The sequence below is a fragment of the Amblyraja radiata genome, chromosome 37 (genome assembly GCF_010909765.2).
Source record: "Amblyraja radiata isolate CabotCenter1 chromosome 37, sAmbRad1.1.pri, whole genome shotgun sequence".
In the NCBI taxonomy this organism is placed as follows: domain Eukaryota; kingdom Metazoa; phylum Chordata; class Chondrichthyes; order Rajiformes; family Rajidae; genus Amblyraja; species Amblyraja radiata.
In genome coordinates this window covers 22,053,863-22,076,132 of record NC_045992.1, presented here as the reverse complement: position 1 = coordinate 22,076,132, position 22,270 = coordinate 22,053,863, and the positions used below count along the sequence as shown (strand labels likewise).

The following is a 22,270-nucleotide window of genomic DNA, read 5'->3' as shown; positions in this document are numbered from 1 at the left end:
TGGAGAAAGGCTAACTTTGATGAGATGCGAAATGATTTAAAAGGAGTGAACTGGGACATTTTGTTTTATGGGAAGGATGTAGAAGAGAAATGGAGGACATTTAAAGGGGAAATTTTAAGCGTACAGAATCTTTATGTTCCTGTTCGGTTGAAAGGAAACAGTAAAAATTGGAAAGAGCCCTGGTTTTCAAGGGAAATTGGACATCTTGTTCGGAAAAAGAGGGAGATCTACAATAATTATAGGCAGCATGAAGTAAATGAGGTGCTTGAGGAGTATAAGGAATGTAAAAAGAATCTTAAGAAAGAAATTAGAAAAGCTAAAAGAAGATATGAGGTTGCTTTGGCAAGTAAGGTGAAAGTAAATCCAAAGGGTTTCTACAGCTATATTAATAGCAAAAGGATAACGAGGGATAAAACTGGTCCATTGGAGTGACAGAGTGGACAGCTATCTGCAGAGCCAAACGAGATGGGGGAGATATTGAACAATTTATTTTCTTCGGTATTCACCAAGGAGAAGGATATTGAATTATGTGAGGTAAGGGAAACTAGTAGAGTAGCTATGGATACTATAAGTTTCAAAGTGAAAGAAGTACTGACACTTTTGAAAAATATAAAAGTAGATAAGTCTCCAGGTCCTGACAGGATATTCCCTAGGACATTGAGGGAAGTTAGTGTAGAAATAGCCGGGGCTATGACAGAAATATTTCAAATGTCATTAGAAACGGGAATAGTCCCCGAGGATTGGCGTACTGCGCATGTTGTTCCATTGTTTAAAAAGGGTTCTAAGAGTAAACCTAGCAATTATAGACCTGTTAGTTTGACTTCAGTGGTGGGCAAATTAATGGAAAAGATACTTAGAGATAATATATATAAACATCTGGATAAACAGGGTCTGATTAGGAACAGTCAACATGGATTTGTGCCTGGAAGGTCATGTTTGACTAATCTTCTTGAATTTTTTGAAGAGGTTACTAGGGAAATTGACGAGGGTAAAGCAGTGGATGTTGTCTATATGGACTTTAGTAAGGCCTTTGACAAGGTTCCTCATGGAAGGTTGGTTAAGAAGGTTCAACTGTTGGGTATAAATGCAGGAGTAGCAAGATGGATTCAACAGTGGCTGAATGGGAGAAGCCAGAGGGTAATGGTGGATGGCTGTTTGTCGGGTTGGAGGCAGGTGACTAGTGGGGTGCCTCAGGGATCTGTGTTGGATCCTTTGTTGTTTGTCATGTACATCAATGATCTGGATGAAGGTGTGGTAAATTGGATTAATAAGTATGCAGATGATACCAAGATAGGGGGTGTTGTGGATAATGAGGAGGATTTCCAAAGTCTACGGAGTGATTTAGGCCATTTGGAAGAATGGGCTGAAAGATGGCAGATGGAGTTTAATGCTGATAAATGTGAGGTGCTACACCTTGGCAGGACAAATCAAAATAGGACGTACATGGTAAATGGTAGGGAATTGAAGAATACAGTTGAACAGAGGGATCTGGGAATAACCGTGCATAGTTCCTTGAAGGTGGAATCTCATATAGATAGGGTGGTAAAGAAAGCTTTTGGTATGCTAGCCTTTATAAATCAGAGCATTGAGTATAGAAGCTGGGATGTAATGTTAAAATTGTACAAGGCATTGGTGAGATCAAATCTGGAGTATGGTGTACAATTTTGATCGCCCAATTATAGGAAGGATGTCAACAAAATAGAGAGAGTACAGAGGAGATTTACTAGAATGTTGCCTGGGTTTCAACAACTAAGTTACAGAGAAAGGTTGAATAAGTTAGGTCTTTATTCTCTGGAGCGCAGAAGGTTAAGGGGGGACTTGATAGAGGTCTTTAAAATGATGAGAGGGATAGACAGAGTTGATGTGGACAAGCTTTTCCCTTTGAGAATAGGGAAGATTCAAACAAGAGGACATGACTTCAGAATTAAGGGACAGAAGTTTAGGGGTAACATGAGGGGGAACTTCTTTAGGTGCAGGTGCAGCAGGCAGTGAAGAAAGCGAATGGTATGTTAGCTTTCATAGCAAAAGGATTTGAGTATAGGAGCAGGGAGGTTCTACTGCAGTTGTACAGGGTCTTGGTGAGACCACACCTGGAGTATTGCGTACAGTTTTGGTCTCCAAATCTGAGGAAGGACATTATTGCCATAGAGGGAGTGCAGAGAAGGTTCACCAGACTGATTCCTGGGATGTCAGGACTGTCTTATGAAGAAAGACTGGATAGACTTGGTTTATACTCTCTAGAATTTAGGAGATTGAGAGGGGATCTTATAGAAACTTACAAAATTCTTAAGGGGTTGGACAGGCTAGATGCAGGAAGATTGCTCCCGATGTTGGGGAAGTCCAGGACAAGGGGTCACAGCTTAAGGATAAGGGGGAAATCCTTTAAAACCGAGATGAGAAGAACTTTTTTCACACAGAGAGTTGTGAATCTCTGGAACTCCCTGCCACAGAGGGTAGTCGAGGCCAGTTCATTGGCTATATTTAAGAGGGAGTTAGATGTGGCCCTTGTGGCTAAGGGGATCATAGGGTATGGAGAGAAGGCAGGTACGGGATACTGAGTTGGATGATCAGCCATGATCATATTGAATGGCGGTGCAGGCTCGAAGGGCCGAATGGCCTACTCCTGCACCTAATTTCTATGTTTCTATGTTTACTCAGAGAGTGGTAGCGGTGTGGAATGAGCTTCCAGTGGAAGTGGTGGAGGCAGGTTCGTTGGTATCATTTAAAAATAAATTGGATAGGCATATGGATGAGAAGGGAATGGAGGGTTATGGTATGAGTGCAGGCAGGTGGGACTAAGGGAAAAAAGTTGTTCGGCACGGACTTGTAGGGCCGAGATGGCCTGTTTCCGTGCTGTAATTGTTATATGGTTATTGGGGGGGGGGGGGAACATAAGCAGTAGTTTTCAGAACCAAGGGTAACCAATAATGGATAAAGATAATGTTAATGTCCACCGAGCTTCACAGCCGTGTATCTCTGGCTTCTTAAAAGTTGTCTCCACTCCTTCTCTCCCCTCTCTCCCCCTCTTTTAAAGGACTTACAGTGGCTTGCAAAAGTATTCATACCGCTTGAACTTTTCCACATTTTGTCACGTTACAACCACAAACATAAATGTATTTTATTGGGATTTTATGTGATATACCAACACAAAGTGGCGCATAATTGTGAAGTGGAAGGAAAATGATACAGTAATTTTTTTTACAAATAAAGAACTGAAAAGTGTGGCGTGCAAAAGTATTCAGCCCCCATTACTCTGATACCCCTAAATAAAATCCAGTGCAACCAATTGCCTTCAGAAGTCACCTAATTAGTAAATAGAGTCCACTTGTGTGTAATCTAATCTCAGTATAAATACAGCTGTTCTGCGAAGGCCTCAGAGGTTTGTTAGAGAACATTAGTGAACAAACAGCATCATGAAGCCCAAGGAACACACCAGACAGGTCAGGGATAAAGTTGTGGAGAAGTTTAAAGCAGGGTTAGGTTATAAAAAAATATCCCAAGCTTTGAACATCTCATGGAGCACTGTTCAATCCATCATCCGAAAATGGGAAGAGTATGGCACAACTGCAACCCTACCAAGACATGGCCGTCCACCTAAACTGACAGGCCGGGCAAGGAGAGCATTGATCAGAGAAGCAGCCAAGCATGGTAACTCTGGAGGAGCTGCAGAGATCCACAGTTCAGGTGGGAGAATCTGTCCACAGAACAACTATTAGTCGTGCACTCCACAAATCGGGCCTTTATGGAAGAGTGGCAAGAAGAAAGCCATTGTTGAAAAAAAGCCATAAGAAGTCCCGTTTGCAGTTTGCCACAAGCCATGTGGGGGACACAGCAAACATGTGGAGGAAGGTGCTCTGGTCAGATGAGACCAAAATTGAAGTTTTTGGCCAAAATGCTATGTGTGGCGGAAAGCTAACACTGCACATCACCCTGAACACACCATCCCCACTGTTAAACATGGTGGTGGCAGCATCATGCTGTCGGGATGCTTTTCTTCCGCAGGGACAGGGAAGCTGGTCAGAGTTGATGGGAAGATGGATGGAGCCAAATACAGGGCAATCTTGGAAAAAAATCTGTTAGAGTCTACAAAAGACTTGAGACTGGGGCGGAGGTTCACCTTCCAGCAGGACAACGACCCTAAACATACAGCCAGAGCTACAATGGAATGGTTTAGATCAAAGCATATTCACGTGTTAGAATGGCCCAGTCAAAGTCCAGACCTAAATCCAATTGAGAATCTCTGGCAAGACTTGAAAATTGCTGTTCACAGACGCTCTCCATCCAATCTGACTGAGCTTGAGCTATTTTGCAAAGAAGAATTGGAAAAATGTCAGTCTCTAGATGTGCAAAGCTGGTAGAGACATACACCAAAAGACTTGCAGCTGTAATTGCAGCGAAAGGTGGTTCTACAAAGTATTGACTCGGGGGCTGAATACTTTTGCACGCCACACTTTCAGTTTTTTATTTGTAAAAAAATTTGAAAACCATGTATAATTTTCCTTCCACTTCACAATTATGCACCACTTTGTGTTGGTCTATCACATAAAATCCCAATAAAATACATTTACGTTTGTGGTTGTAACGTGACAAAATGTGGAAACGTTCAAGGGGTATGAATACTTTTGCAAGCCACTGTATGTGACCCTTCCCATACACTGTGCTTTCACCCTCTTAATTACAGTGCCAACCTTCTTGTTCATCGCGGTGTGTGTCTGTATCACATTGGCTTTGCACCGTGTGAATTTCACTCAGACAGTGCACCCCCCCGTTTGCCCTGTCCTCCGCCTGTATAACGGGCTGGTGAAGGAATCGGTGTGTGTGTGTATTTGTTCCACTCTGACAGTCACTGTTCCAGTCGCCGTTTTTTCAGTCGCCTGAAAAATCTCCTAAGTGGGACAGGCCCATTAAAGTTCAGACTTATCCTTATTCATAACTTAAGGGGTAGTGATCGTGGTTCCCCAAATGCTCTTCCACGGAAACACCAGTCTCTCAGGTCAGGCTCCAGTTTGTTCCTCCTTGGGTTGGACTGGCCGCACAATGTTTCAGGAACCCCTCCTGGATGCACTTCCTTTTACACTGAGGAAGTCACAGTCACTATTGGGGAAGTTATTCACCCACTTTGACAACCCCGTGGCTTTCACATCTTTCTGTAATCTACCTACAGATCTGTTACTCTATCTTCCATAGATTGATACAGCGTGGAAACAGACCCTTCCGCCCAACTTGCCCAAACCTACTTGGCCCATATCCCTCTAAACCTATCCTATTCATGTACCTGTCTAATTGTTTCTTAATCGTTGTGATAGTACGTGCTTAAACGTTGCAATTGTACCTTCGCTGGCTATTGTTGGGCTGAGAGTGCAATCCCAACAGAGTGGGATTGAGCTGTGCCTACATGATCTCACTGAATGAACCCTCCAGTATGTCCTCTCTTGAGTGGCATTCTCCCTGATTAGTGGAGCAGCTTCTCCACCTTTACCACGCTCTATATCATGTCTGCAACATTGAAACCCTCGAGTGTTGAGCTGCTAGTTTAGTCTCTCTCACTATCTAGCCTCTGAAATGGCCACAACATAGTTCCAAGCTCTTAATTCATCTACTTTTCCCACAATATTTCTTGCATTGAAATAAACACAGCCCATGAGTCTGGCTGTGTTTTGTTAACCTGTTCCTGTCTGTCCTTTTGGACTTGCTTGTCACAACCTCCATCTTCCCATCAGTGCCTCCACTTTCTGACCGACTGCTCTGGTTGCTATCCCCCGCACCTTCTAGTTTAAACCATCTTGAGTAGTGCTTACGAACCTCCCTGTGAGGATATTGGTTCCCCTCAAGCTCAATTACAATGTCCCTTCTGTACAGGTGCCACCTGCCTTGGAACACGCTCAATGAGCCGTATATCTAAAGCCCTCATTCTTGCACCAGCTCCTTGGCCACCCACTGAATGTACTTTGCTTTGCTTTAGACAAACAGACATATAGCACGGAAACAGACCCATCGAGTCCGTGCCGACCAGCGATTGTGCCCTCCCATACACTAAAACTATCCTAAACACTAGCAACAATTTTGCAATGTTACCAAATTCAATTAACTCACAAACCTGCACGTCTTTAGAATATGGGAGGAAACCGGAGCACCTGGAGAATGTACTGACAGACCCGTTGTCTGGATGAAACCCAGGTCTCTGGGGCTGTATGGCAGCAACTCTACCGCTGCACCACCGTGCCGCCCTGAATGTACTATCTTTCTATTTATTGTCTCACTGGCACATTACATGAATAATAATCATGAGATCACGACCCTGGAGTTCCTGTTTCTTTCAACCTCTAACCTAATTCCCTGAATTCTCTTTGCAGGACCTCATCCCCCTTCCTGCCTATGTCACTGGTACCAATAAGGGTCACAACCTCTCGCTGGTCACCCTCCCCTCTCAGAATGCCTTGTACCCACTCAGAGACATCTTTGAGCATGGCACCAGAAAAACAATACACATTCCTGGAGCTTTGATTACAACCATAGAAATGCCTGTGTGTATTCTTGACTATTGATTGGGTGCTGTCTGAATGGAGTTTACACATTCTCCCTGTGACCACTTGGGATTCCTCCGAGTGCTCCGTTTTACTCCCACATTCCAAAAATGTACAGGTTTATAGGTTAATAGGCTTCTGTAAAGTCACCCTAGTGTGTAGGATAGAACTAGTGTGTATGGATGATCGGTTATCAGTGTGGACTTGGTGGGCCGAAGGGCCTATTTCCATGCTGTATATATAAACCAAACCAAAGGTCATCAGCCTTAACCGTTTCCAAAATGCTCCACTTGTTTGAGAGGGAGATAGTCACAGGAGACTCCTGCACTACCTGCCTACCGATCTGGTGGAACCACTGCTTATAGCCCTCTCTGCCTCAGTATGCTCCTCAGTATGTCCATCTGCTGTTCCATCACATAGTCGGAGAGGGGTTGCAGTGTCGTGCAGATCTAGTTGTCAGAAACGCACAGAACACAGCAACAGTAAAACAGAGGAACATGCCCTGTAGCCTGTGAACAGGCCCAATCTCGACCCTAAACGTCACCCATTCCTTCTCTCCAGAGATGCTCCAGCATTTTGTGTCTACCTTCGATTCACACAGAGGCCGGTTCTTTGGATTCTTTCAAGAGAGAACTAGACAGGGCTCTTAAAGATAGCGGAGTCAGGGGATATGGGGAGAAGGCAGGAACGGGGTACTGATTGTGGATGATCAGCCATGATCAGATTGAATGGCGGTGCTGGCTCGAAGGGCTGAATGACCTACTCCTGCACCTATTGTCTATTTAAACTACCATCTGCAGTTCTGTCTTACACATACCGCAATGTGGTTAACTTCTGCATCTTTAAGTTTGGGAGAGTGCTACGCATAGATATCTTGGTTCAGGCCCTTGTCTGAATGTTAGCTACAAAGTGAATTCTAAATTTTTTTTTTCTATTGACAGCTGTGGCCAAGCCTTTCTCAGGCCAGCAACAATGTGCTAAAGGCCCCCCATTTTGGTGTCATGATGTAAAAACTGCATCCGAGTGTGGAGCTGTGAAACACTGTCAGCAGAATGTTTGGAGACAACCAACTGTGGTAAGTTGGTGAGAGAGAAGCCTGCAAATACCTTCTCATTCACATGTCCCGCACGCTGTTTCAGTAGTCTTGTCCAAAGTCATTTAATATTATGTGATTTGGTTCTTGTGAAATTTGTTTTTAGTTAATGATGGGATCAACAGAAGTAAATTAACCAAAAGTATATCAATTCAATTGCCACTATAAATGATGATCAGACATTGTAGTAGTTAGTGACCTTGTTTTGTGAAATACTTTTTTTTCTATGGCTTGCTCGGACTAAAATGAATTATATATAATAATAGCAGTGGATAGTTCTTTGTATCACCGATGGAAAGCAATACACAACATAATGTTGATTTTTTTAAAGTAAATCTGAGACATAGAAAAATTGGTTCAGGAATAGGCCTTTTGGCCCTTCGAGCCAGCATCGCCATTCAATATGACCATGGCTGATCATCCTAAATCAGTATCCCGTTCCTGCTCTCTCCCCATATCCCTTGATTCTTTTAGCCCTAAGAGCTATAACAAGCTCTCTTGAAAACATCCAGTGAATTGATATAATAATGATAATAATCTGCCGCCTTGTATTTATCACCAAAGTGGATAACCTCACATTTATCCACATTATACCCTGCAACCTCATAGCATCCTCCTCGCAGCTCACACAGTCACCTGGCTTTGTGTCATCTGCAAATTGGGAGATGTTACATTTAATTCCTTTGTCTAAATATATATTGTAAACTAGACCAAGTGCCCCAAAGTGCGGTTGGGGGGGGGGGGGGGGCATGCAGCGTGACACACTAACTTCCCCCCCCGCACTCACGCTAATGGAGGGGGGAGAGAGAGAGAGAGAGGGGGAGGGGAGAGGAGGGGGAGGAGAGAGGGGGGGCAGGGTGGAGGGAAGGGGGTAGGGGTGTGGAGGGGAGGGGGGTTTAGGGGAGGGGATGGATGGGAGGAAGGGGAGAAAAAGAGGGGAGAGAGAGGGGGGAAAAGGAGACGGGGGTGGAGGGGTGGAGAGGAGAGGGGGGGGAGGAGAGGAGGGGAGGAGAGGGGAGAGGATTAGGGAGGGGGGAGAGGAGGGGAGGGGAGAGGGGGGGGGGGGAGAGGAGAGGAGAGGGAGGGGGGGAGAGAGAGTGCCTTTTTACTTCAACCCAAACCCAAACAACCATTTGCAGGCAGTGCTTTTTTACCTCTAACCATATTTTCATTTTCAAACCAAATTAAGGGTACTCACAGTGCTGTAGACATTTGTCAGTGTCATTCAAAGCTCTGATTGAGGCACACCACTTGCAGAGACTGATTGGAGCACACCACTTCCTGGTTTTATAGTCCCTCCCCCCTGCTGCCAGCGGGGGCAGCAGAGAGAATGGAGAATTTTGTAAAATAATTAATATCTCTGTCATATTTCATCGACGGGAAAAATCCTCGGTACACATACGGCGGAGGGGGGCTCTGAGCGAGGTGGCCAAAAATGACGGCCGTAGGTGGCGGCGTTCTCTCGGAAATCGCAGCACAGATTGCCAAAACCGGTCAAGAACAGAGTTTTAGTAATATAGATAACTGAAGTCCCAGAACTGAGCCTTGTGGCACCCCACTAGTCGCTGCCTGCCATTCTGAAAAGGACCCGTTAATTCCTACTCTTTGCTTCCTACCTGGCAACCAGTTCTCTATCCATGTCAATATCCTACCCCCAATACCATGTGATCAATTTTTGCACACTAATCTCTTGTGTGGGACCTTGTCAAAGGCTTTTTGAAAGTCCAGATACACCACATCCACTGGCTCCCCCTTATCCCTTCTACTTGTTGCACCCTCAAAATAATCCAGAAGATTAGTCAAGCATGATTTCCCCTTCATAAATCCATGCTGACTGACTGATCCTGTCATTGGTTTCTGGAGGACAGCAAATATGTTATTTATGAAGCACCGCTGGCCAGGTGAATCCTGGCCAGCGACTGGAAAATCAGTGGTAGAGAAGCTGTTGGAAAGATATCCGTGGGCCTTGATTAACCTGCACCCGGAAAGCGATTGGAGTTGTTCAACACAAGAAAAAAAACAGGAATAAGTCATAGAATATTGCAGTACAAAGGCATCTGCAGATCCCGGTATGTGAAGCAAAGATTGCTAATAAGAGCCTTCCCGCCCCCCTATAATTGAAGATTGTGAGGACACTGAGTCATAGAGAGACACAAAAAGCTGGAGTAACTCAGCGGGTCAGACAGCATCTCTATAGAAAAGGAATAGCTGACGTTTCGGGGTGAGACCCTTCTTCAGACTGGGTCTCTACCTGAAATGTCACCTATTCCTTTCTGCAGAGATGCTGCCTGTCCTGCTGAATTACTCCATCTTATTGTGTCTATCTTTGGTGTATACCAGCATCTGCAGTTCCTTTCTACTCGAGTCACAGAGAGAGACAGCATGGAAACAGGCCATTCAGCCCACTGAGTTGTGCCAAGCATAAACCACCCATTGATCCTACATTTCCAAGGGCTCCCACCAAATACCATCAATCACTTACACTAGATGTAATTAGTAGAAGCTAAATACCAGTCATTAGTGTGGGGGCGGAAGACAGAGCTTGTGGGGAAGTTGCCAATTTATATACAATCCCCAATCAATGAAGTCATATGTCACACTGTGTTACCATTATCAGGATGCGATAGACTTGTGATCCAAGATCCCTTTCTTCATTGCTGCTGATGGTCTGACTATTTATGATATACTTTCCCCTTACATTGACCTGCCAAAGTGCAACATCTCGCACTAAAACTCCATCTGTAACATCTCTGCCCATATTTCTAATTGATCCTGCTGAATCTTTTACAACCTTTCTCACTACTCACAATTGCACCACATTTGTATGTGCGAGCACACATGCACACACACGCACACATACACACACGTGCACACATACATACACGTGCACACATACATACACGTGCACACATACACACACGTGCACACACATGCACATATACATACACACACGTGCACGCATACACACATACGCATACACACACATGCACATATACATACACACACGCACACAGACGCATGCATGCACACACATGCGCACATGCACACACATGCGCACACATATACATACATAAGCACGCACACGCAATCACACACACGCGTGCACATACATACACACACATGGGCACATCCGCACACATATGCACACATGCGCATGCACACATACACACATGCCCACATACACACGCACACATACGCACGCACACACATACAGATACACATGTGCACACATACACACGCACACGCATGCACACATACACACACACATACATGCACACACACACATAAACACACATTCTCACATACACACACCTGCACACATACACCTGCACACACATGCACACACATACACACACATGCTAGCACACCCACGTCCACACATACACGCACGTCCACACACACCCACACATGCGCACACATGCATAAATACGCACGTGCCGGCAGACAGACGCACACAGATAGGGGCACTCATGCACAGATGCAGACAAATGCCTCAGCGCTGATTCTTTTATGGTCTAATTTTGAATGCAATTTCCTAGGCTTCAGTGGATCCTATGTACCTTGATCTTTGTGATTAGCTTTCCATGGGGACATTGTCAAATTCAAATGTACACAACATCCACTACCCTCATCAATCACCTTTCTCACCTCTCCACGGGGTGGGGGGGGTGCAACTCAATTAAGTTTGTGTGGCGTGGCCTCCCCTGCACAAAGCCATGCTGACTATCCCTAATCCGCTTGTGCATATCCAGACACAAGTCGATCCTATGCTTGAGAATGTCCATTAATTTCCCCACCACCGATGTAAGTCTCACCAGCTTATAGTCTCTTGGTTTGTCCCCACCGTGCTCCATAAGCAGAGGAACAACATTGGTTATCCTCCAGTCCTCTGAAACCTCGCTTGTGGCTAAAGAGATTACACAGATCCCTGCCAGCATTCAGCAGTCCCCTCTCGTGGCTATATTAATAACCTGGGATAGATCCCATCAGGTCCTGGAGAGCTGTCAGCCTTCAGCTCTACAAGAAACCTAACACTCATCTAAGATAGGCACACAATGCTGAAGTAACTAAGCGGGTCAGGCAATATCTCTGTAGAAAAGGAATAGGTGACATTTCGGGTTGAAACCCTTCTCGCGTCCAGAGGAGAGAGGTTTCAACTCAAAACGTCACCTATTTCTTTTCTCCATAGATGCTGCCTAACCCGCTGAGTTACTCCAGCATTGATTGTATATCATTGATGTTAACCAGCATCTACACTAACACTACCAACTCCTCCATCAATGCACCTCAGTATTCAGTATTTCTTTAATATCATTTTCACTGAGCATACACAGAGGAAACGAAAAAACGTTGCTCGATCAGTTTCCATTCAGTGTAGTTAATCAAAAAGGATAAATACATAGAGCTTTAAAAACAAATTAAAATTACCATGTCTAAAAACAGAAAATAGGCCTAAAATTTACAATAGAATAAAAACAGACATTCCGACCGACAGTGGCTTTACTTTGACAGGTGGCTAACTGTCAAAGTATGGACGAGGTTGAATGTGTTGGTGAACGATATTTGGGGAGGGGACAAAGTCCGTTAATCAGTCTTATTGCCTGTGGGAAGAAGCTGTGTAGCATCCTGCTGGTTTTGCAGCTGATGCTCCTGTACCTCTTCCCAGATGGCAGAATGGAGAAGATGTGGTGTGATGGGTGGTAGGGGTCCTTGATGATGGAGATGGCTCTACTGATGCTCCGCTTCTTGTAGATCTCCAACAGGAAAGGGAGTGGGGCACCAATGTCCTCATCATCTCCTTAGTTTTTTCCACATTGGGAGTGAGGTTGTGGGATCTGCACCATCCTGTGAGCAGCTTCACCTCCATCCTGTACGCCGACTCATTATTGTCGCTGATGAGACCCACCACTGTTGTGTCATCAGCGAACTTGTTAATATAGTTGATCTCGCTCTCCCCATGTCCTCTCCTTGGTGAATGCCAATGCCAGGTACTCACTCAGTGCCTCATTCACTTTCTCTGCCTCCAGGCATACATTCCCCTCCACTCCATGAATGTTCCGCCTTCTCCCTAGTTACTCTCTTGTTCTTAATATATACAAGAAATGCCGCGGGCTTCTCTTTAATCCTACTCACCGTGGACATTTCACAGTTCCTCTTAGCCCTTCTGATTCAGTTCTCTCACACTTCCCTTCTAATGCTTTTAAGGTCCTGTCAAATTAATCTGCTGAAACCTTACATATGCTTCCTATTTCAATTTGACTAAACTTGCAGCTCCTCTCTTCATGCAAAAAGAGTCTTAGTTCTGTGTAGCCAACCCTGCAGGCAAATGGAATGTGGACAATTAGGTAATGGTTCCCGGTTTACCCAGATACACCTATCATATTATACTGGGAAAACTCAGGATTTCTTTGAAATATTTTTCTTCGCAGCCACAACTTCTAATCGTGGAGTTGTGGCTGTGATTAAATTGCAATTAATCTCGCCGGCTTACAGATCCTCTAACTTCATTTGCAGGCTTTATGATGTACTGTTGTTCAGCAGGTTCAGGAAGATTTAGGCAGCCTTCACAAAAGATCTGTAAGCTGAGAAAGTCTGACATAGAAACATGGAAAATAGGTGCAGGAATAGGCCATTTGGCCCTTCGAGCCTGCACCGTCATTCAATATGATCATGGCTGATCATCCAACTCAGTACCCTGTACCTGCTTTCTCTCCATACCCCCTGATCCCTTTAGCCACAAGGGCCACATCTAACACCCTCTTAAATATAGCCAATGAACTGGCCTCAACTACATTCTGTGGCAGAGAATTCCAGAGATTCACCACTCTCTGTGTAAAAAATGTTTTTCTCATCTCAGTCCTAAAATATTTCCCCTTTATCCTTAAACTGTGACCCCTTGTTCTGGACTTCCCCAACATCGGGAACAATCTTCCTGCATCTAGCCTGTCCAACCCCTTAAGAATTCTGTAAGTTTCTATAAGATCCCCCCGCAATCTTCTAAATTCTAGCGAGTACAAGCCGAGTCTATCCAGTCTTTCTTCATATGAAAGTCCTGACATGCCAGGAATCAGTCTGGTGAACCTTCTCTGTACTCCCTCTATGGCAAGAATGTCCTTCCTCAGATTAGGAGACCAAAACTGTATGCAATACTCCAGGTGTGGTCGCACCAAGACCCTATACAACTGCAGTAGAACCTCCCTGCTCTTATACTCAAATCCTTTTGCTATGAATGCTAACATACGGACAGGATATTCCCTAGGACATTGAGGGAAGTTAGTGTAGAAATAGCAGGGGCTATGGCAGAAATATTTCAAATGTCATTAGAAACGGGAATAGTGCCGGAGGATTGGCGTACTGCGCATGTTGTTCCATTGTTTAAAAAGGGGTCTAAGAGTAAACCTAGCAATTATAGACCTATTAGTTTGACGTCAGTGGTGGGCAAATTAATGGAAAGAATACTTAGAGATAATATATATAAGCATCTGGATAAACAGGGTCTGATTAGGAACAGTCAACATGGATTTGTGCCTGGAAGGTCATGTTTAACTAATCTTCTTGAATTTTTTGAAGATGTTACTCGGGAAATTGATGAGGGTAAAGCAGTGGATGTTGTGTATATGGACTTCAGTAAGGCCTTTGACAAGGTTCCTCATGGAAGGTTGGTTAAGAAGGTTCAATGGTTGGGTATTAATGGTGGAGTAGCAAGATGGATTCAACAGTGGCTGAATGGGAGATGCCAGAGAGTAATGGTGGATGGTTGTTTGTCAAGTTGGAGGCCAGTGACGAGTGGGGTGCCACAGGGATCTGTGTTGGGTCCACTGTTGTTTGTCATGTACATCAATGATCTGGACGATGGTGTGCTAAATTGGATTAGTAAGTATGCAGATGATACTAAGATAGGTGGGGTTGCGGGAAATGAAGAAGAGTTTCAAAGTCTACAGAGAGATTTATGCCAGTTGGAAGAGTGGGCTGAAAGATGGCAGATGGAGTTTAATGCTGATAAGTGTGAGGTGCTACATCTTGGCAGGACAAATCAAAATAGGACGTACATGGTAAATGGTAGGGAATTGAAGAATGTAGGGGAACAGAGGGATCTGGGAATAACTGTGCACAGTTCCATGAAAGTGGAATCTCATGTAGATAGGGTGGTAAAGAAAGCTTTTGGTGTGCTGGCCTTTATAAATCAGAGCATTGAGTATAGAAGTTGGGATGTAATGTTAAAATTGTACAAGGCATTGGTGAGGCCAATTCTGGAGTATGGTGTACAATTTTGGTCGCCTAATTATAGGAAGGATGTCAACAAAATAGAGAGAGTACAGAGGAGATTTACTAGAATGTTGCCTGGGTTTCAGCAACTAAGTTACAGAGAAAGGTTGAACAAGTTAGGGCTTTATTCTTTGGAGCGCAGAAGGTTAAGGGGGGACTTGATAGAGGTTTTTAAAATGATGAGAGGGATAGACAGAGTTGACGTGGAAAAGCTTTTCCCACTGAGAGTAGGGAAGATTCAAACAAGGGGACATGACTTGAGAATTAAGGGACTGAAGTTTAGGGGTAACATGAGGGGGAACTTCTTTACTCAGAGAGTGGTAGCTGTGTGGAATGAGCTTCCAGTGAAGGTGGTGGAGGCAGGTTCGTTTTTATCATTTAAAAATAAATTGGATAGTTATATGGATGGGAAAGGAATGGAGGGTTATGGTCTGAGCGCAGGTATATGGGACTAGGGGAGACTATGTGTTCGGCACGGACTAGAGGGGTCGAGATGGCCTGTTTCCGTGCTGTAATTGTTATATGTTATATGGTTATACCATTCGCTTTCGTCATTGCCTGCTGCACCTGCATGCCTACTTTCAATGACTGGTGTACCATGACACCCAGGTCTCGTTGCATCTCCCCTTTTCCTAATCGGCCATGTCACCTGGAGAAAAATTCATTTCCAGACACTACCCCATCTTGAGATGTAGAAACACCCTTCACAACACAGGATCTATCATCCTGATCCCCCAAAATGCTCTCACTCAGGTCCACCACATCCTCAAACTTCGCCTGGCTCTTAGCCATAGCCCTCGTGACAGCACAAGCTGCGAAGACCCTCGGATGCTGCATAGCCAATCTATCAGGACTGCACCATCGGAACAGCCGTCACCTCAGAAGTAACTGAAACTCTACCTCCTGCCAAGTCATTCCCCAAAATCACAGAAACTCCCTCAACGGGAAAACACGGCCGTAACCCAACAGTCACCCGGCCTGAAACCAACTCGGATTCGAGACTCACGGTATGCAAAGGCACTACCATGTCATCCATCCCGAATCCTACCACTGGGACATTTGACCCAACCGATGATTCCCCAGAAAACGGCAGTACACTATCCAATATAATGGACTGAGTAGCACCAGTATCACGCAAGATGGATACTGGAACTCTATCACCCCCATCCTCTAGAGAAACAAAACCATTCATGATGAACGCAGAATAATTCCTACACTCATCAGACTCAGGCACCTCAGGAACTACAGGTGTCTTCTGTGTACCCACCAAAGCCACAGGCTTTGCATCCTTCTTTTTCAGCACGGGACACGACTTTAACATGTGCCCTTTCCCTCTACAGTAGCATACAGGACCTTCCTTAGCCCTCAAATTTCCGTCAACCTTATCAGCTTGGACCTCCCCCTGTATCAACGTGCTGCCACTTGCAGGCACAGAAACAGCTTTGACACTGCCACCGGCGACACCACCACGATCAACCGGCCGTGCACCAAAACTATAGGATCGCCCAACAAAATCAGATTTATGAGTCAATACATACTCATCTGCCAACACCGCGGCCTTAGACACCTCATTCACCTTCTGCTCATTAAGGTAAATAGCAACCCTCTCAGGGAGACAGTTCTTAAAGTCTTCCATAATCATCAAGGCCCGCAGTAGCTCAAAATCCTTCACTCCTGCAGAAGCGCACCACCTGTCAAAAAGTGCCTCCTTCTCCCTAGCAAACTCCACATAAGTCTGACTATCAAACTTCCTAAAGCGCTGGAACTTCTGCCGGTACGCCTCTGGAACTAATTCATAAGCCCTTAATACTGTAGACTTCACACACTCATAGTCCAGACTGCTTTCAACAGATAAAGACGAGTACACCTCCCGTGCTTTACCCACAAGGACACACTGCAATAGCAAGGTCCACACGTCCCTAGGCCACTTCAAGGACAAAGCCACCCGTTCAAACACTGTGAAATACTTGTCCACATCCTTCTCACGAAACGGGGGAACCAGGCGGATGTTCTTGCTCATATCAAACTCCCGTTCCTTAGAAGAAACCCGGGAATTATCTATTTCTTTTTCCCACAGCTGAAATTCAGCCCTTTTGGTTTCCTGCTCAAGCCGTTTCATTTCAAGAACATGCATGAGCTCTTTCTCTTTTAACAAAGAGGCAATTCTCTGTGACTCAAGCTGCATCTCCTTAAGTTTAATGACGGCCTCCATGTTCTGAACTGGCTGAACAGAAGGTGGGGGACTGTCTGCACAGCCAGGCAAAACCCCACCCTCCACCAACGCAGCCCACAACTCCGATTTAATGGAGTGTTTCTTTGAATGCTTGTCAATAGGCACGGCATAGTTCTCAGCCAGCAAAATCAAATGCTCCTTCGTACATCTATCAAACAACTCCCGACTAGGAGCCACAACAAACTCTTTCACCTTAAATTCCATCTCTAATGTAGCACCAAACCACCAGCTAAACCCTGGGCACCAATGCTACCACAAACAGGGAAGAAAAAATTCCCTCACAACACAGACTGCCTCAAAGCAGGGAAGAAAAAATTCCCTCACACACACAGACTTCCTCAGTCACCAGAAGCCTACCAAAAAAACCCCCAAAAACGTCTAGGGTCCTCAAAACTTAGGACGAGCCCCCATTTTGTTACGACTCCTGAATGCAGGTACTTCAGAGCCGCGTAACATAATTCAAAAACCAGGTTCAAGTTCAAAAATCTTTTAATTATTCAATGGAACACAAAAACCCAAACCTGATTTAAACAACCCAGTCAGGGATATGGATGGACTAACAAACAATTAAACAGTGCTCCAGCCAGCCACGTAATGGACCGTCGAACCAGAGACTCAAAAACCTGCCTAAAGAGATATAACCCTGAAACAAAATACACGAAAACACTAAGGTCAGCCCTTATCCGTCCCAATTCAATATCTGTTAACAAGTAATGGTGAAAGTACACAAAGTTCTATGCCATGTGGCCAGGCCTTCCTCAGCTCACACCAGCAGGCTGCTCACAAGTCAGGGTCTACGAAGAAGAGAGAGAATCCTGGGAAACTCTGGTATTTAAGCTTCAGATGAGTCACCCGTCACCTGACGCAGCTTGGCCAATCGGGTACAGGAGCCTTTTAACCCCTTGATTCCAGACTCTCAGCCACGAGGCCTGTACTCGGGAGAGAAACAGAGAAAGGTAAGTACATAGCATTCACCAGGGGGGGGGGAAGCGCCTAACAGGCCACCATTCAGGTAATAGTCTACTTTCCTGTTTTTGCCACCAAAGTGGATAACCTCACATTTATCCACATTATACTGCATCTGCCATGCATTTGCCCACTCACCCAGCCTATCCAAGTCATCTTGCAGCCTCCTAGCATCCTCCTCACAGCTAATACTGCCCCCCAGCTTCGTGTCATCCGCAAACTTGGAGATGTTGCATTCAATTCCTTTGTCCAAATAATTAATATATATTGTAAATAGCTGGGGTCCCAGCACTGAGCCTTGCGGTACCCCACCAGTCACTGCCTGCCTGAAAAGGACCCATTAACTCTTACTCTTTGCTTCCTGTCTGCCAGCCAGTTCTCTATCCACATCAATACTGAACCCCCAATACCGTGTGCTTTTAGTTTGTATACTAATCTCTTATGTGGGACCGTGTCGAAAGCCTTCTGAAAGTCCAGATATAACACATCCACTGGTTCTCCCTTATCCACTCTACTAGTTATATCCTCGAAAAATTCTATAAGATTCGTCAGACATGATTGACATCGGTACATTTTGCCTAAATGTTCCTAATGTTCTCCGTTAGCAATTTTTAACCATGAATTCTTAAAGAGGAAGCAATTATATTCATTGCAAGCAAACAGTAGATTCCTTAATATAGCTCCTTGTACACATTTGGGATAATTGTTTAATTACTAATGAATTACTTTTGACATGCAGTAACTTCCCTGCAAATTCAGAAAATTATTTTAACATTAAGGATGTTCAATTGACTTTCATCTCAAATGATCCGTGCAAATTATTCATCACAATTAAATTCCTGACATCCTTACATTACTGCCTAACTGTTTCTTCTGCTATTTAATCAATCCAACTTCCTACATAACTGATAACTTCTGTATTTTCCGGCAATGAAGACGCACCTGCGTCGAAGACGCACCCACAATTTAAGTCGCTAAATTTTGAGAAAAGGATGGCGGGACAGGATCAAGGGTTTGGTTTAGTCCAGGGGTCGGTAACATCGCCTGTGTGCCCCGGGACTGGCTGCAGTTCCCAGATCCCTCACGTCCCTGGGACTGGCTGTAACACTCAGGTCACCTCCCCCGGGACAAGTGTAGAGAGAGAGAAAGTCAGTCCGGGACGGAGCAGCCAGCCTTCCCCCAGTAGTTACCCGCCAACCACCACCTCCATCGGTTGCACCTGTGCCGAAGGTCACCGTGGCAGGCTGGCGGGCCGGCAGAAGGCGGCTGCTCGCAGTCACCCAAGCTACTTCCCTCCCCGACCCCCTCCCTCCTATGAAAGGAACACACCCCCCCCAGGCGCAGTCCTTTTACAGTCACTTCCCACTTTACAGCCGCTTCCTTTCAGCTGCCAGCAATGAGGAATAGACTTGGCTTATCTTGTTCATGATGTTGCTGTACTAAGGGATAGCCAAGTCTATCTTTCTTGGCTAACAACCTAACTTTCGGCCTCCAAGTCGCAGGTAAATTTTTGTGCCTTAATTTTGGGTAAAAAGTAGAGTCTTCATTGCCGGCAAATACAGTAAATCTCACAATCATGCCAGTATAGACACAAAAAGCTGGAGTAACTCAGCAGGACAGGCAGCATCTCTGGAGAGAAGGAATGGGTGACATATCGGGTCGAGACCCTTATTCGGACCCTTGGTTAGAGATAAAGGAAACGAGAGATATAGATGGTGTTGTGGAGACATGAAAAAACGATGAATAAAAAATATGCAAAAAAGTAATGACGATAAAGGAAACAGGTAAGCTGTTTGTAGGGTGAAAGTGAGAAGCTAGTGCGACTTGGGTGGGGAAGGGATAGAGAGGGAATGCCAGGGCTACCTGAAGTGAGAGAAATCAATATTCATGCCACTGGGCTGTAAGCTGCCCAAGCAAAATATGATGCTGTTCCTCCAATTTGCGATTAGCCTCACTCTGACAATGGAGGAGACAGAGGACAGAAAGGTCTTAGGAATGGGAAGGAGAATTCAAGTGTCCAGCAACTGGGAGATCAGGTTGGTTCAGGCAGACTGAGCGAAGGTGTTCAGCGAAACGATCGCCCAGTCTGCGTTTGGTCTCGCCGATGTATAAGAGTCCACATCATGAACAACGGATACAGTAGATGAGGTTGGAGGAGGTGCAAGTGAGCCTCTGCCTGACCTGAAAGGATTGTTGGGGTCCCTGGGCAGAGTCGAAGGGGGAGATATAGGGACAGGTGCTGCATCTTCTGCGGTTGCAGGGGAAGGTACGTGGTGAGGGGGTGGTTTGGGTGGGAAGGGATGTTAACCAGGGAGTTGCGGAGGGAATGGTCACGGCGGAAGGCGGAAAGGGGTGGAGATGGGGAAAATGTGGCTAGTGGTGAGATCCTTTTGGAGGTGGCGGAAATTTCAGAGGATTATGTGTTGTATGCGACGGCTGATGGGGTGGAAGATAAGGACTAGGGGGACTCTGATGCGACAAGGGGGAGGGGGAGCAAGGGTGGAGCTGCGGGGTACCGATGAGATACAAGTGAGAGCCTCACCTATGATGGGAGGGGAGAACCCCCTCATCCGAGGGGACATCCGAGATGTCCTCATTCTTTAGGGAACGGGGATTCCCCTCTCTCATCATGGATGAGGCCCTCACTTGTGTCTCCTCGGTACCCCTCATCTCTGCCTTTGCTCCCCCTCTCCCTAGTTGCAACAGACCCACTGAGTTACTCCAGCTTTTTGTGGCAATAATGTCTAATGGAAATCTATTTGTTTCATTTCAGAAATCTGTCCCTTGTGATCTGTGCAAAGAAGTTATGTCCGTGGTGGGAAATCTTCTGAAGGACAATACCACAGAGGTATGTTTGTGTTTGTGCGCGCGCAGTAGTTTAGTTTAGAGCTACAGCATAATAACGGCCCCTTGGCCCACCGAGTCCACACTGCCCATCCATCAAACACCATCTCTTCACATTCCCTGCACACCGAGGACAATTAAACTACAAACCTGGGATGTGGCAGGAAACTGGGGTAAGGTCACAGGGTGAATGTGCAAACTCCACACAGACAGCACCAGAGGTCAGTATCAAACCCGTGCCATGATACAGCAACTCTTTGGTGCTATGAGACAGCAGCGCCACTGTGTCTTTCTATATGTAGTTGCTCTTTGAGAAACATGGCTGTGTTTGAAGAGGTGAGAAAACATCCTACTGCCCACAGATCCAGGTCTCTGTGGCGTTAAAAGCCACTGGCAGCTGAAGCACATTGTACTCTTCTGATGCACCTCCATTGAGGCCAGGTTCTGAACTGGGTTGTGTGTTCATAAGCTCTAGAAGCAGAATGAAGCCATTCAGCCCATTAAGTCTATTGAATCATGGTGATCTATCTTTCCCACTCAGCCCCATTCTGCTTCACCCCATAACCCCTGACACCCGCACTAAGCAGCAACTGTTGGCTCACACAACCCGCAAGGATCACAGAAAGCATTTCTTCCACTTAGTCCATCAAACATAACTGTGGGAAAATAATTTGCTATAGCAGAGGAGAGAAGGATATTGTCCAGGGCTCTTTGTCAAGGAGGCAATGGGTCATCTTTGGCATCCTACAGAGGGAGCCTGGACTCATTGTATCTGGTAGACAACAATGCTGGAGAAACTCAGCGGGTGAGAAAGCATCTATGGAGCGAAGATATCATTGTATCTGGTAATTATTTATTTCAGTAATGCCGAGATGCCTGCATTTGCCAGATAACCATATAACAATTACAGCACGGAAACAGGCCATCTTGACCCTTCTAGTCCGTGCCGAACACGTATTCTCCCCTAGTCCCATATACCTGCGCTCAGACCATAACCCTCCATTCCTTTCCCGTCCATATAACTATCCAATTTATTTTTAAATGATAAAAACGAACCTGCTTCCACCACCTTCACTGGAAGCTCATTCCACACAGCCACCACTCTCTGAGTAAAGAAGTTCCCCCTCATGTTACCCCTAAACTTCTGTCCCTTAATTCTCAAGTCATGTCCCCTTGTTTGAATCTTCCCTACTCTCAGTGGGAAAAGCTTATCCACGTCAACTCTGTCTATCCCTCTCATCATTTTAAAGACCTCTATCAAGTCCCCCCTTAACCTTCTGCGCTCCAAAGAATAAAGCCCTAACTTGTTCAACCTTTCTCTGTAACTTAGTTGCTGAAACCCAG

General features: G+C 45.3%; 1 protein-coding gene across 1 annotated transcript in view; it reads left to right on the top strand.

Moving 5' to 3' along the window:
- The window catches only part of LOC116966541 (prosaposin), an 84,167-nt gene that overhangs the window by 13,580 nt on the left and 48,317 nt on the right, over positions 1-22,270 (top strand). Inside the window, exons 2-3 of the mRNA XM_033012889.1 lie at positions 7,466-7,599; positions 20,856-20,930. Of these exons, the coding sequence (XP_032868780.1) occupies positions 7,466-7,599; positions 20,856-20,930 (209 nt within the window). The remainder of the gene's footprint in view (positions 1-7,465; positions 7,600-20,855; positions 20,931-22,270) is intronic.